This window comes from Nycticebus coucang, chromosome 6, assembly GCF_027406575.1.
Source record: "Nycticebus coucang isolate mNycCou1 chromosome 6, mNycCou1.pri, whole genome shotgun sequence".
Lineage (NCBI taxonomy): Eukaryota > Metazoa > Chordata > Mammalia > Primates > Lorisidae > Nycticebus > Nycticebus coucang.
In genome coordinates, this window is record NC_069785.1 from 34212453 (window position 1) to 34225230 (window position 12778).

Here is a 12778-nt window from a genome sequence, read left to right on the forward strand (position 1 = left end):
TTTATACTCTAATGATGATTAATTTTCTAAAGATCATAATAATTTTTTGTTGTGAACTATTTTTAATGCTCTTGATTACAATCATGAGGTAAATATGCACAGGTTATGCTGTAGAAAGGAGGGCCAAGACCCAAATAAGATGGGAAATGTGACTTGGATCATGGGTTAATGCATTCTACCTATATTGTTGCCAGTATAACTCAATTGAAATTTTATTTTTTCTGATTTTTGTAAAATAAATAAATAAACAACTTTCTCTGCTTAATATGCATTAAATATTATGTTTGTATTTTTATTCATTCTCTCATAATTTACAATGCTAAAATTGTAAAACTATAGAGAAAATATATGTAGTATACCTATTTGTATACCTATTTATATTTGTAACTATCTTTTAAGAATCAATTCTTTTATTAAGGAAAATGTTTTAGGACCTGAGTCTCCATATTTTTTCATACCTATTAGCCTTTTTATGGCTACCAATTACAAGCCTGTTGTTGATTTGCCTATCTTTTTTCTTTGCCTGGGAACTCTACTAGAAATCTGAAACCATCTACAAAAGCTAGATTTTTCCTGTTTTCTCACTCATCAAAGGACATTGAAAAGGGGTAAAATGTTTTTTAGATTGAGACTAGAAATAATATTTCAATTAGTAATTTGTTTATATGTATATCTATTTTCTTTCTTTTTGTCAAAGTACAATTATATCAGTTGGCCTCCAGTGAAGAAAACAGAAACCACTGGGTACATGAGGCAGATTTAATACAGTGCATTAAAAGCTTACAAATTATTAGAAGACTTACAAGTTCAGGCATTGCAGGGTGCAGCTATTGAAGTGATTATGTTCCAGAGTAAATCCTGTAATCTGCTCTAATGGACCAAAGCCATCTTGCATATTCTCACTCATATGTGGAAGCTAAGTAGTAAAACAATTGACTGTATGAAAACAGAGTAGAATGAAAGTTACCAGAGGCTGAGAAGGGTAGTGAAGGGGGTGGGCATAAAGTGGGGATGGTTAATGGATGCAAAAATATAGTTAAGTAGTTAGATAGACTGAATAATATTTGACAACACACAAAGTTATCATCAACAGTAACTTAAGGTACACTTTACAACAACTAAAGTGGACCTGAAATGTTCCTGACACAAAATAATGATAAATGCTTGAGTTGATGGACACTAGTAATACAGCCCTTCTTCCTGCAATATGCCACCAGTACTGTTCTCAGAGACTGCTTAGTACTATGCTCACTTTAAAGGAGAAATACTTAAAGGAATTCTCTTGTGCCTCACAGAGCATATATTGAAGGTTACATACAAACCTGAAGGTCAATAAACTGATAACTGCAACTAAGCACTAACTTGTTCAATAATTTTATGGAATAATTTGGAAACTTGTAATAATGTTGTATAACGTTGAAGATCTGTATTCATTTTGACGTAGCAATTACTCTCCTAGTATACATTCTGGAGAACCTTTAACACCTATTTATTCAAGCAAATGTTCATTTCAATGTTGTTCATAATAGCAAGAATTGGAAACAACCCAGATGTTTATTCACCAAAAATGAACAAATATGAAAAGTACAGTATTCATATGATGAAAAACCCTATGGCATTAAAATGAATGAACTAAACTATGTGTATCAGTATTGATAACTGTTTAAAACAAATTATTAACTGAAAAACATAGTATGTATGTATGTCTTTCCTTTTCTAACTAAAAATATTTCTCATCTAGGGAAAAGAAAGAGTAGAAGGTTCAATTGTATAGAATTCACAGAACATATTTTATTGATATTTACTTCCCAAGGACTGAATGACTCTCCCTTTTTCTCCCTTGGTGCTATGGTCCTCATTGTAGCTGTCAACAATGTAGGATGCTATTTCCTTTGTTCTAATGGGAATATCTAATTAAAGGTATTAATAATTTCCATTGTCAGGTGAACTTGGCTATTTATTACTAACTCTCAAAAGCTTCAAGTGGTCACATAGATATATCCATAGTACTCTTCCAATCTGACAAAAGAAAAAGGCACATATAAATACTGCCACTCAGAAGAGATCAATTCCACCACAGAAAAACCAAAGAATTCAGTTTCCATCTCTGGTATGCATTACAACAGGTAGGATATACCTGACAAATATATACATTAAAAATAGATTATATCCAGTTACATATTCTATTCAGTCATTACATTGTGCCTTAGAGAAGATCTCAAAATGGGGAAAATGTATTAGAAATAAAAGAAAGTGAATTAAGATAAGGATATTCACGTTGCGAGCCCATTCTGCTGGGTGGGTATTCTTGGAGAGATGATGGAAAATTTGATTATACTCTTGCCTATCACCTAAAGGAATCAAATAGACATGCAAACCAAGTCTATACATTTCTTTTTAGAGTAGGACTATTAAAAAAAATCACGGGAATGTTGAATGCCAAATTTGGTTGGTTGTAGGTTTGTAGCTACAGCATAATAATTTATTTTACTATGCACTTAAAGTAAACATGACAATTAATTTAACTCTATAGAAGTAGAATGAAAGTTTTTCCTTTTTGAATTATCTCATTATTTTTAACACATTTAAAAACTTTGGTAACCAAAATTTTGTTTACTTTCAATTGAATGAATAAACTATTTTCTCTATGCTGCATTTCCAACTTATTATTTTATTCCCTTTGCATTTGTGGGTTGATTATTAGCTTAGTTTTAATGACTTAGGTATGACATTGCATTACCTATGAGATGAAATATTTTTGTTCTATGTACAGATGGAGATTATATAGGTAGTTTATGGTTTGCCAAGTTGGAGGCCATTCCCGGGAAAAGATTCTATTCACAGGAAGATAAGAAGGTAGAAACACCAAGTGAATAAGAAATATGAGGTTAAATATATTTCAATTAACAAAAACAAGCACATTTACAAGGAATTTACTCCATGCCCATCTCTATACAAATCCTGTGAGTGATACGTAAGAAGCATGAGAATTCAAGGAGCTTCCATGTGGTAGGAAAATGATATGTACACAAAAACTCTTCTTTTGTGTCTTGAAAGCCCTCAGCTAATTGGGGTTCTTGTACCATAGTGGCTAACAACTCTGCCCGAAAGGGAAATGAAGGGGAGCCAGACATGGGTTTTTCCAGTGTGCCTTTCATGAGATACTCCTTTTATCAGAAAGACCAAATGCCTAGTTGTTCCACCACGGCCAGGGGGTTCCTTCCACTGAGAATTTCATACTGGCAGACACCCTTGTGGCTCTTGTCTGACCTGTGCCAATCATCACCATGGCCCTGGCAGCCCCACCTTTTAGTTCTTTCCAGTGTTTCAGAGAAAAACCCAACCAAGGGCAGCCTGTGGTTCTTCAGATGGATGGCGCAAATTTAATGCACCACTGCAATAGGAAAAGTGTTCAAAGATTTTTACTTACATATCCTGGGCAGGGAGAGTACAATGAGTCAAAAAAATCAATCCTTAGTCTTTGGGGCATGTGAGGCAGGAATGAAGAGACAGGCAGAGAGAAAGGAGGCATTGCCACAGGCAGTGTACAGAAGGCAACGGGGTGAGAGTCCCTTAAACTCACTTGCAAATGCCTGGATGATTCATTCAAAGAAAGTGTCAGGAAAGCGGGAGTCCAGGATGCTAGGTGGGAGAGAGGCCTCCAAGGTCATACCATGGCTGCCAGTATGAACCATTTGGGTGTGGTATAGAAATGGAACCTCTTGAGGGTGACTGAGCCCTGTTTCTTGTATGACAAAGTTAAATTTATATTCAAAGTGTAAGCCAAGCCAATATAAAATTATAAGAATTCTTTTCACCTTGGAAGAGTATATGACTCATATGCAAGCAAAGAACTGCAGCAGCATGAGGAAATAGAAATTTCAGCAGGAGCTTCTCAGAAGGCTTTCAGAGGAGATCACTTTGGTGTTAGAATAGATAATCTCTAAAGGGCATGAAAAAGTAAATAGGAAGCGTTTACCAGTTTATTAAATATTCTAAAAGCAGATCATATGTTCTTGTCTGTTATGCTGAGGACTTTATATCTTTTATTTATTTATTTATCGTTTGACTAGGAAATAATGAGATGTTACAAGCAGGAAAGTAAGCTCTAGGAAAACAGATTTTTCCTTACATTTGTATGATTCAGAACAGAAATTGAGAAATTGCAAGCTGAGGTTTGAGATGGCTACTTAATATTCATATCCACAAACCTGTTGGAAGCAATATGGAATCGTGGAGTGTGGTGAGAAATTATTCTGCAGAATTAGACACCATCACGCTGATGATTGATGCCATAGAGGTGAATGGATATCTAAGGGAGAGGAGAGGAGAGAGGGGGAAAGGGAGATTAATAATGACACAAAGTCCTTATAAAGAGATAAAAAAGTGTACAAGAAGTGCAGAGGGTGAAGAAAAAAAATATAAACCTAGAGGCTAGAACCTTAGAAGAATCTACTTCTAAAGAGCAATAGCATGGAGGAAGGAAGCTAATATTAAAAATTCTGAGAAGAAAACCAGGAGGTTTTGCTTAAGAGTATAACAAAATCAGTTATCATTACCAAGTCTTTGAAGACACTCAATAAAGTAGTTTCCCTGACCGTGGTAGCAAAATGCATAGTTAAGCAAGTTAAAGGTCCTAGTAGCGGAAGAGAATTGGAGGGGAAATATGTAGATAATACTACAAGAAATTTCTTTTAAAAAAGAGGAAAAATTAAAAGAAAAAAATACAACAAAAGCAACTAAAGATGGTGGAAAAGTTTAGGGGAGTTCTTTTTTTCTTATTTCTGTGATAACTCAATATGAGCAGTTGTCAGCAGATGAAAAGGTTCAATAAAACAAGGAGAGATTAAAAATGCAGGCTAAAGATGGCTTAACTCAGCGGTTCTCAACTGAATGATTTTGCTCCCCCTCAGCTAGAAATTTAGTAATGCCTGGAGACAGTTTAGTTCTTATGAAAAGAAGGAAAGCGCAACTTATATCTAGTGGATAATGTCAAAGATGCTCTGAACACCCTACAGTCATAGGACAGTCCTTCTCAGCAAAGAATTACTCAATTTCAAGTGTCAGTAGTGCTGTGGCTGTGAAACCCTGATTTAACTGAAGAACCAATGCCTCCCAGCAGGTGGACAGATTACAACCAAGAGCATATACTGAGGGACTTTCCAACCGTAGCATAGAGTAGATGGCATGGGTTTCATATTATTCAGATGTCAGACAGTGTAGTATTAATGAGTACTAGCACTGGAGGAATGGCCAGAGTTCAAATGCTAATTCAATACCATTTTAGCTATGTAACTTTAGGTAAGTCACACACTATCTCTGTAACTCTGATTTCTTATCGTTAACATAGAATTAATAAATGTATTTACCAAGTAGTATTATGAGAAGAGTTAATTAATACATGTAAAGCACTTAGAAGAGTGCCTGAGACTTTGCTGGTGCTTAGTAAATGTTAAGTATTAAATTTTTATCACCAGATTTCAAATCTCCACTAAGATTTTGTGACATTTACTAACTTTCTGATTAGAAATTACTAAAGATGTCTAATCCTTGGTTTCTGCTTCTGCATTTTAGGGATAATAATGCCTTCTGCACAGTCTTTTGGAAAGATTACTTGATATAGTGTATATGTAGTAGATTGTTTTGCAAATTTTAAAATTATTATTTATAATTCGCTAGAAATCTGCCTCATTTTTTAGTTTAAATACATTGCATTCATTATTCATACAATAAGCATTTTCATTAGGTAATCATTTTATATGATAAATCTATGAGCTTGGGCAAGAACACCTTTATTTTAGAAATGGAAAATCAAATAAAAGAAGTCATGCATGGGATGAGGTGATAAAATAATTTACATTCTATTTCAGAATCCCTTCAATTATTGCTTTCTTGCGTATTATAAACACTTATTCATCATTGCCAATGTTTCATACAATTTTTAGGGGTCACCTTAATTTTTGCTTTAGTGCCAGAGTTCATAATAATGTATATCCAAAATGTGGACCAAAAAAAAAAAAAAATGTGGACCAAAAAAAAAAAAATGTGGACCAGTGGAATGTTTCTCTAAACATTCTTCTAATAAGAGTGCATGAAATGATTCTTTACTGGAGGAATTTCCAGTGTGGATTGCATCCATGTAAATGAGAGGTCTGTATCCTAGAAACAGGAAAGACTTTGATTTCTTTTAGGAAATAAGCAGGCATTAGAAGATGCGTGTGCTCTTACATGGGACTAGAATCATGTCACTCTCATAGGTCCCTTACTATGACTGTGGTCTACAGTTAATTGTCAGAACTAAGGCAGTTGCCTAAAAGAGGGCTTCTCAAAATTTTTTCCAGCTTAAGTAGACTAAATTTATATAGCAGGGGTATATTTTTACAGGGAAAAAATATAAGATGGAAATTAAACTAATTATTAGGATTATTCTCATTCCAAATAGAAGACACTTTTAAGAGGTAATCACTTTTTACCCATCTATGCAAAAGAAAAAAAAATCCCCGAACAACTTCTCTATTACTTCATTAGTTATAAGGATGCTTTGAGAAGATCCTGGAGAACTTTCAGCAGGGGGAACACAAGTGGAGCAAAATCTAATTTTGATAAGTAAAGAAAATGGAAAATTTAGATACTTCTCTTGAATAATCAAGCAAAAATAATTCACATAACTTATAATATACATTTTAAGAAATTATTTGCATAAGCAATTGACAAATTGAGTTGAAACAATAGACTTGGATAATATGTATTTAACAGTATCTCCTTAGAAGGAATTGTCTGAATTGTATATGATTCCCACAGCAGCAGTAAGTTAAATTTTTGCTGATATGAGAGTATTTGTTAAGAACCTCTCTTGTAGTATAACAGCTTTGATATTAGAATGTTATGAATTATCCTGATTAAACTTTAAAACCTGTAAAAAAGATACTTTTACAGTTTCTAACATTTTTAATATGTGGAATTAAAATTCAGAAATAAAACATTTAGCTCAGAGTTAATCAGTATGACTTTGAATCACACAATAATCATCAAGTCGTGATTGTCTCTTGGAGTGTTAAAAAGAATGTTGTACTTAAAAATTTATTGTAATTAATAATAGAAAATGACCATGAGACTAATCAATGTAAATTGTTTTTGACAACCTATGGAGTCTATGGAACTGGGCTTTAAGTCACTACCCTAGTCTTGTTACCATAAGTCACTCATGCACAAGCTTGTTTACTACTCTGTAATAGCTAAAGTCTACCCCACAAATCAAGGGGTTCTAATGATGCTGATCAAAGTATTAAGCATTATTTAGACATTCTCATAAGCTGCTTCCTACTATCCTTCTATCTAGATATATTATCATGGTCTCGTCAAAATTTTTGTATTCAGCGATATACTTTATATGTGAGATCTCAGAATTCTTCACATTAAGAGGCTTCTCAGTTTATAATTCTGATCTGTTCCCAATTCTTCTCCTTTAGGGTTGTTTCAGAACAAGTCTGCCACCAGGACCCATGGATAAGGTCAATTCTTCAGTGGTCTCAGAATTTGTTTTGCTGGGACTCTCTAGTTCTCAGAACCTCCAGCTTCTCCTTTTTGTTTTTTTCTCTGTGTTGTATGTGGCCATTGTCCTGGGAAATCTTCTCATTATCATCGCAGTGACTTCTGATTCCAGCCTGCACTCCTCCATGTACTTCCTCCTAGGAAACCTTTCCTTTGTTGACATCTGTCAGGCTTCCTTTGCTACCCCTAAGATGATTGCTGATTTTCTGCATGAACAAAAGACCATATCCTTTGGTGGCTGCATAGCTCAAATTTTCTTCATTCACCTTTTCACTGGAGGAGAGATGGTGCTCCTTGTCACCATGGCCTACGACAGATATGTAGCCATATGCAAACCCCTTCACTATGTGATGATCATGAACCGAAAGACCTGCACTGCCTTGGTTGTAATCTCCTGGGCTGTGGGCTTGGTGCACACATTAAGCCAGTTATCATTCACTGTGAACCTGCCTTTTTGTGGACCTAATGTGGTAGATAGCTTTTTTTGTGACCTTCCTCAAGTGACCAAACTTGCCTGTCTAGACTCCTACAGCATCGAAATACTAATTGTTATCAATAGCGGAATTCTTTCCCTGAGCACTGTCTCTGTCTTGATCAGCTCTTACATCATTATTCTCATCACAGTCTGGTTCAAATCTTCAGCTGCAATGGCTAAGGCATTTTCTACATTGTCTGCCCATATCATGGTAGTAATACTATTCTTTGGACCTTGCGTCTTAATCTATGTATGGCCCTTTACTACCTATCCTGTGGACAAAGTTCTTGCCATATTTTACACCATTTTCACCCCCATACTAAATCCCATTATTTATACACTAAGGAACAGAGATATGAAGGCAGCCATAAGGAAAATTATGTCCCATTATCTGAAGCCAAAGAGAATCTCTGAAATTTCACCAGTAGTGAGAAATTCCCTTTATTAAGATAATAATCCTTCAAATTTCTCATATCAACACCCAGCCTATATTTTCAGTGTACTCTGGTGGTGCATCTCAACTGTGGCCAAAGTAATGAGGATCATGTGGTCTTTGTTTTTATACCTGTTTATGTGGTGAATTATGTTTATGGATTATTATATATTGAACCAGCCTTGCGTTCCTGGAATGGATCTTTCCTTTTGATCTTTGTTTCTGTGCTTTAAAGTTTAAATTGCCCTTTGGTATACAGAAAAAAATGAAGGGAAAAAAGAAAGAAGGGCATGCATGTATAAGAGGGAAAGAAAAAAGAATAAGAATGAGGTAAAAATTAAAGAAAAATAAAAAAGAAAAGAAAAAAGATATCTATATATCTTTGATAATCCTCTTTAGTGCTCTACAAGAGATAATGAAAGAGAAAAAGAAAAAATTTTTAATTGTAACTACTATGAACTTGGTTGTCTAGGAAAATTTAGAAACAAAAATTATGAAGAACATAAAGTGGTGCTCCAGTATTAGGGGGAAAATTAGCAACAAGACCAGATGGCACTCCACTATTAGGATAAGAAAAAAACAAATCACAAAGCCACTTCCAGATGTAATGCCCTGGATGTTTTTCAGCTTGTTGCCCTGGAGATTGGGTCTTGTTTTCCTGTTTTTATTTTGGGCATGATAGCTGCCTGAGAGTCCAAGCCCTAGGTGGGTGGTGCTGCAGTCCTGGAGAGTACCCAGACATTCTAGGGCATCACTACACAGAGTTCCAGGGTCAGTAATGGTGTTATATGACTTATTTTTTCAAGGCAGGGAACGTACCTCAGTGGTACAAATGGTACCCAGAGATTAAAGGAGGTCAGTGTAGAAGTCAGAGCCTCCTTAATCTGGCCCTTTGCACTATGGGATAAGCCCAAAGCTGTTTGCCCAAGCTTAGGAGGGAAAACCAAAGCTGGCCAATGGTAGGTCCCTGGGAAGCCCCACCAATCTGAGTTCCCATGGGTGTGAGTGGCTCAGTGATTCAGTGACCTTCAATCTACTCCATGACTCACTGAAGTAGGGCAATGGGACATACATCAGCCAAGTTTTCCACTGACAAAATTCCAAACTTAAACTTGCCCATGCCCTGCTCTGGTGAGCACCCAGCTGCTGGCTATCTGCTTCATCTAAAAGAAGCCATGGGCAGTTGGCACTTTCCCTGGCCCTCCACCAAAGGGCCTACTTTTGTGTCCCCAACAGCCCTGTCAGTCCTCTAATTTGCTTCACATCACAGCCTCTATCCAGAGTGATAGACCCACCTGGAATTTGGGTCCATCCCCAGCCTACCCTCACAGAGGTATGTAGGGAGTAGAGGAGATTCACCAGAGGATTTAATCCCTCAGGGATTCCATGTTTTGGCTCTGTTCCTGGGTGGCTGAGCTCCCTTGTACCTGCTTTCTGTGCATGCCTCCCTCTCTATCTTTTTCACTTATGGTGTGCCACTATGACATTCTGGTGCTTTTGCAATGTTGTTTCTAGGCAGGATGGTTCAGATGCAGGTGGCTGAATGCTCCTCTTTCCAACCTTACTAAGAGTGCCTGATGAGGTGTCTCTAAACTGCCATCTTGGACTTTCTCCTTAAATCTTCAGACTTTTCTAGTTACAGCAGCATATCATCTACAAACAGAAATGGTTTGACTGCCTCTTTTCAAACTTGGATGCTCTTCATTCTTTTTCTTGCTTGTTTGCTCTAGGACTCACAGGACTATGTTGAATAGAAGTGGTGACAATGGGCATCTTGTTCTACTTCTTAGGGGAAATACTTTCAACATTTCCGCATTCAGTATATTGGCTGTGAATTTGTCATATATGCCTTCTATTATTTAGTTATGCTCCTTCTATACCTCGTTTTATTAAAGGAGTACTGAATTTTGTCAAATACTTTATATGTACCTGTTGAGATGATCAGATGCTTTTGATTTTGCTTCTGAATGTGGTTAATCACATTTAATGACTTACTTGCCCATGTTGAACCATGAATGACAAAAGGGACACAAGCTTTCATAATCTATGGGACATAGTGAAAACAATGAGAAAGAGAAAGTTTGCCACCTTAAATGCTTATATCAAAAAGATACAAAGACCACAAACTACAATGAAATATCTCATTTCAAGGAATTAGAAAAAAAAAACAAAGGAGCAATGAAACAAAAAGTTAGTTCTTTGAAAAGATAAAATTGATAGACAACTAGCCAGATTAACCAGAAATAGAAGAGAGAAGACTCAAATAAGCCAATCATAAATGAAAAAGGATTACAACTGATACCAAAGAAACACAAAATATTATCCACCAATACTACAAAATGTCTATGCACATACACCAAGAAACCCAAAGGAAATGGATAAATTCTTGAAATCATACAATATTCTCAGCTTGAATAAGGAGGAAATAAAAATGCTGAAGAGACCAATAAAGAGTGAGATTAAAACAGTAGTAAAAAAATGTCCCCAAACAATGCTACATATCAGATAGATTCACAGATGAATTCTAATACACCTGCAAAAAAGAATTGATACCTATCCTACAGAAATTATTCCACAACATTGAGAAGGAGGGAATCCTCCCTAATTCATTCTACCAAGCCAGTATCACCTTGATACCAAAGCCAGTAAAGGATACAACAACAACAACAACAAAATTAAAGACCAATATCCTCAACAAAATGTGGCAAACCAAAGTTAGCAGAACATCAAAAAGATAAGTCACCATGATCAAGTAGGTTTCATCTCATTGATCCTTTTAAAAATATGGTAAATATAGCTCTCCTTTTTTCTTTTAGATTTTATTTTATTTTATTGAGATAGAGTCTCACTGTATCACACTCAATAGAGTGCTGTGGTGTCACAGATTACAGCAACCTCAAACTTTTGGGCTTAAGCAATTCTCTTGCCTCAGCCTCGCAAGAAGCTGGGACTACAGGCCCCTTCAACAATGCCCAGCTATCTTTTGTTGCAGTTGTCACTGTCGTTTAGCATACCTGGGCTGGGTTCAAACCCACCAGCCTTGTTGTATGTGGCTGGCACTATAAACACTGTGCTATGGGTGCCAAGCCCAGAATTAGGTTTTAAAAGTTTTATTTTTTATTTTTTTATACTTTTTTTTTAAATTAAATTATAGCTGTGTACATTAATGCGATCATGGGGCACCATACACTGGTTTTATAGACCGTTTGCACTGGTTAACATAGCCTCCCTGGCATTTTCTTAGTTATTGCATTAAGGCATTTATATTCTACATTTACTAAGTTTCACATGTACCCTTGTAAGATGCACCACAGGTGTAATCCCACCAATCACCCTTCCTCTGCCCATCTTCCCCCCTCCCTCCCCTCCCTCTCTCCCTTCTCCATATTCTTAGGTTATAACTGGGTTATAGCTTTCATATGAAAGCCATAAATTAGTTTCATAGTAGGGCTGAGTACATTGGATACTTTTTCTTCCATTCTTGAGATACTTTACTAAGAAGAATATGTTCCAGCTCCATCCATGTAAACATGAAAGAGGTAAAGTCTCCATCTTTCTTTAAGGCTGCATAATATTCCATGGTGTACATATACCACAATTTATTAATCCATTCATGGATCGATGGGCACTTGGACTTTTTCCATGACTTAGCAATTATGAATTGGGCTGCAATAAACATTCTGGTACAAATATCTTTGTTATAATGTGATTTTTGGTCTTCTGGGTATATACGTAGTAGAGGACTTATAGGATTGAATGGCAGATCTATTTTTAGATCTCTAACTGTTCTCCAAACATCTTTCCAATAGGAATGTATTAATTTGCATTCCCACCGGCAGTGTAGAAGTGATCCCTTTTCTCCACATCCACACCAAAATCTCTGGTCTTGGGACTTTGTGATTTGGGCTAATCTTACTGGAGTTAGACGGTATCTCAAGGTAGTTTTGATTTGCATTTCTGATGATTAAAGATGCTGAGCACAGGAACATGATCATGGGATCTACTTTTGGCGGGAAGCTTCCAGCCACAGAGAACACTGAAATAGCCTCTTCCTTAATAGGCCCAAGTAAGAGGCTATCATTGAGATTACACCTAACTTTGTTGAAATGATGAACTCCAGAATGCCAGATAACCATTGAACCAAGAGCTAATTTGTAGTTTTGTTACCAGTAGCTAACATATTCAAAACAAGGAATAGGAGATTGGATCCTTTCTCCACTGATCCACTTATGAATTTTGTGCTTCCTCCCCAAGCAATCCTAGGCTTTACCTTGTATTTTTTCTACTAGTAACCTTTTGATTCTTCAGTTAGATGTGTA

The 12778-nt window shown here is 36.1% G+C and overlaps 1 protein-coding gene across 1 annotated transcript; it reads left to right on the plus strand.

Annotated features, from left to right (window-relative positions):
* Positions 1-7483: 7483 nt before the first annotated feature.
* On the plus strand, positions 7484-8547 carry LOC128588163 (olfactory receptor 4K5). Its single transcript, XM_053594818.1, has one exon. It carries the CDS (start codon positions 7503-7505, stop codon positions 8472-8474), a length of 972 nt encoding a protein of 323 aa, XP_053450793.1. The 5' UTR covers positions 7484-7502; the 3' UTR covers positions 8475-8547.
* Positions 8548-12778: the final 4231 nt, after the last annotated feature.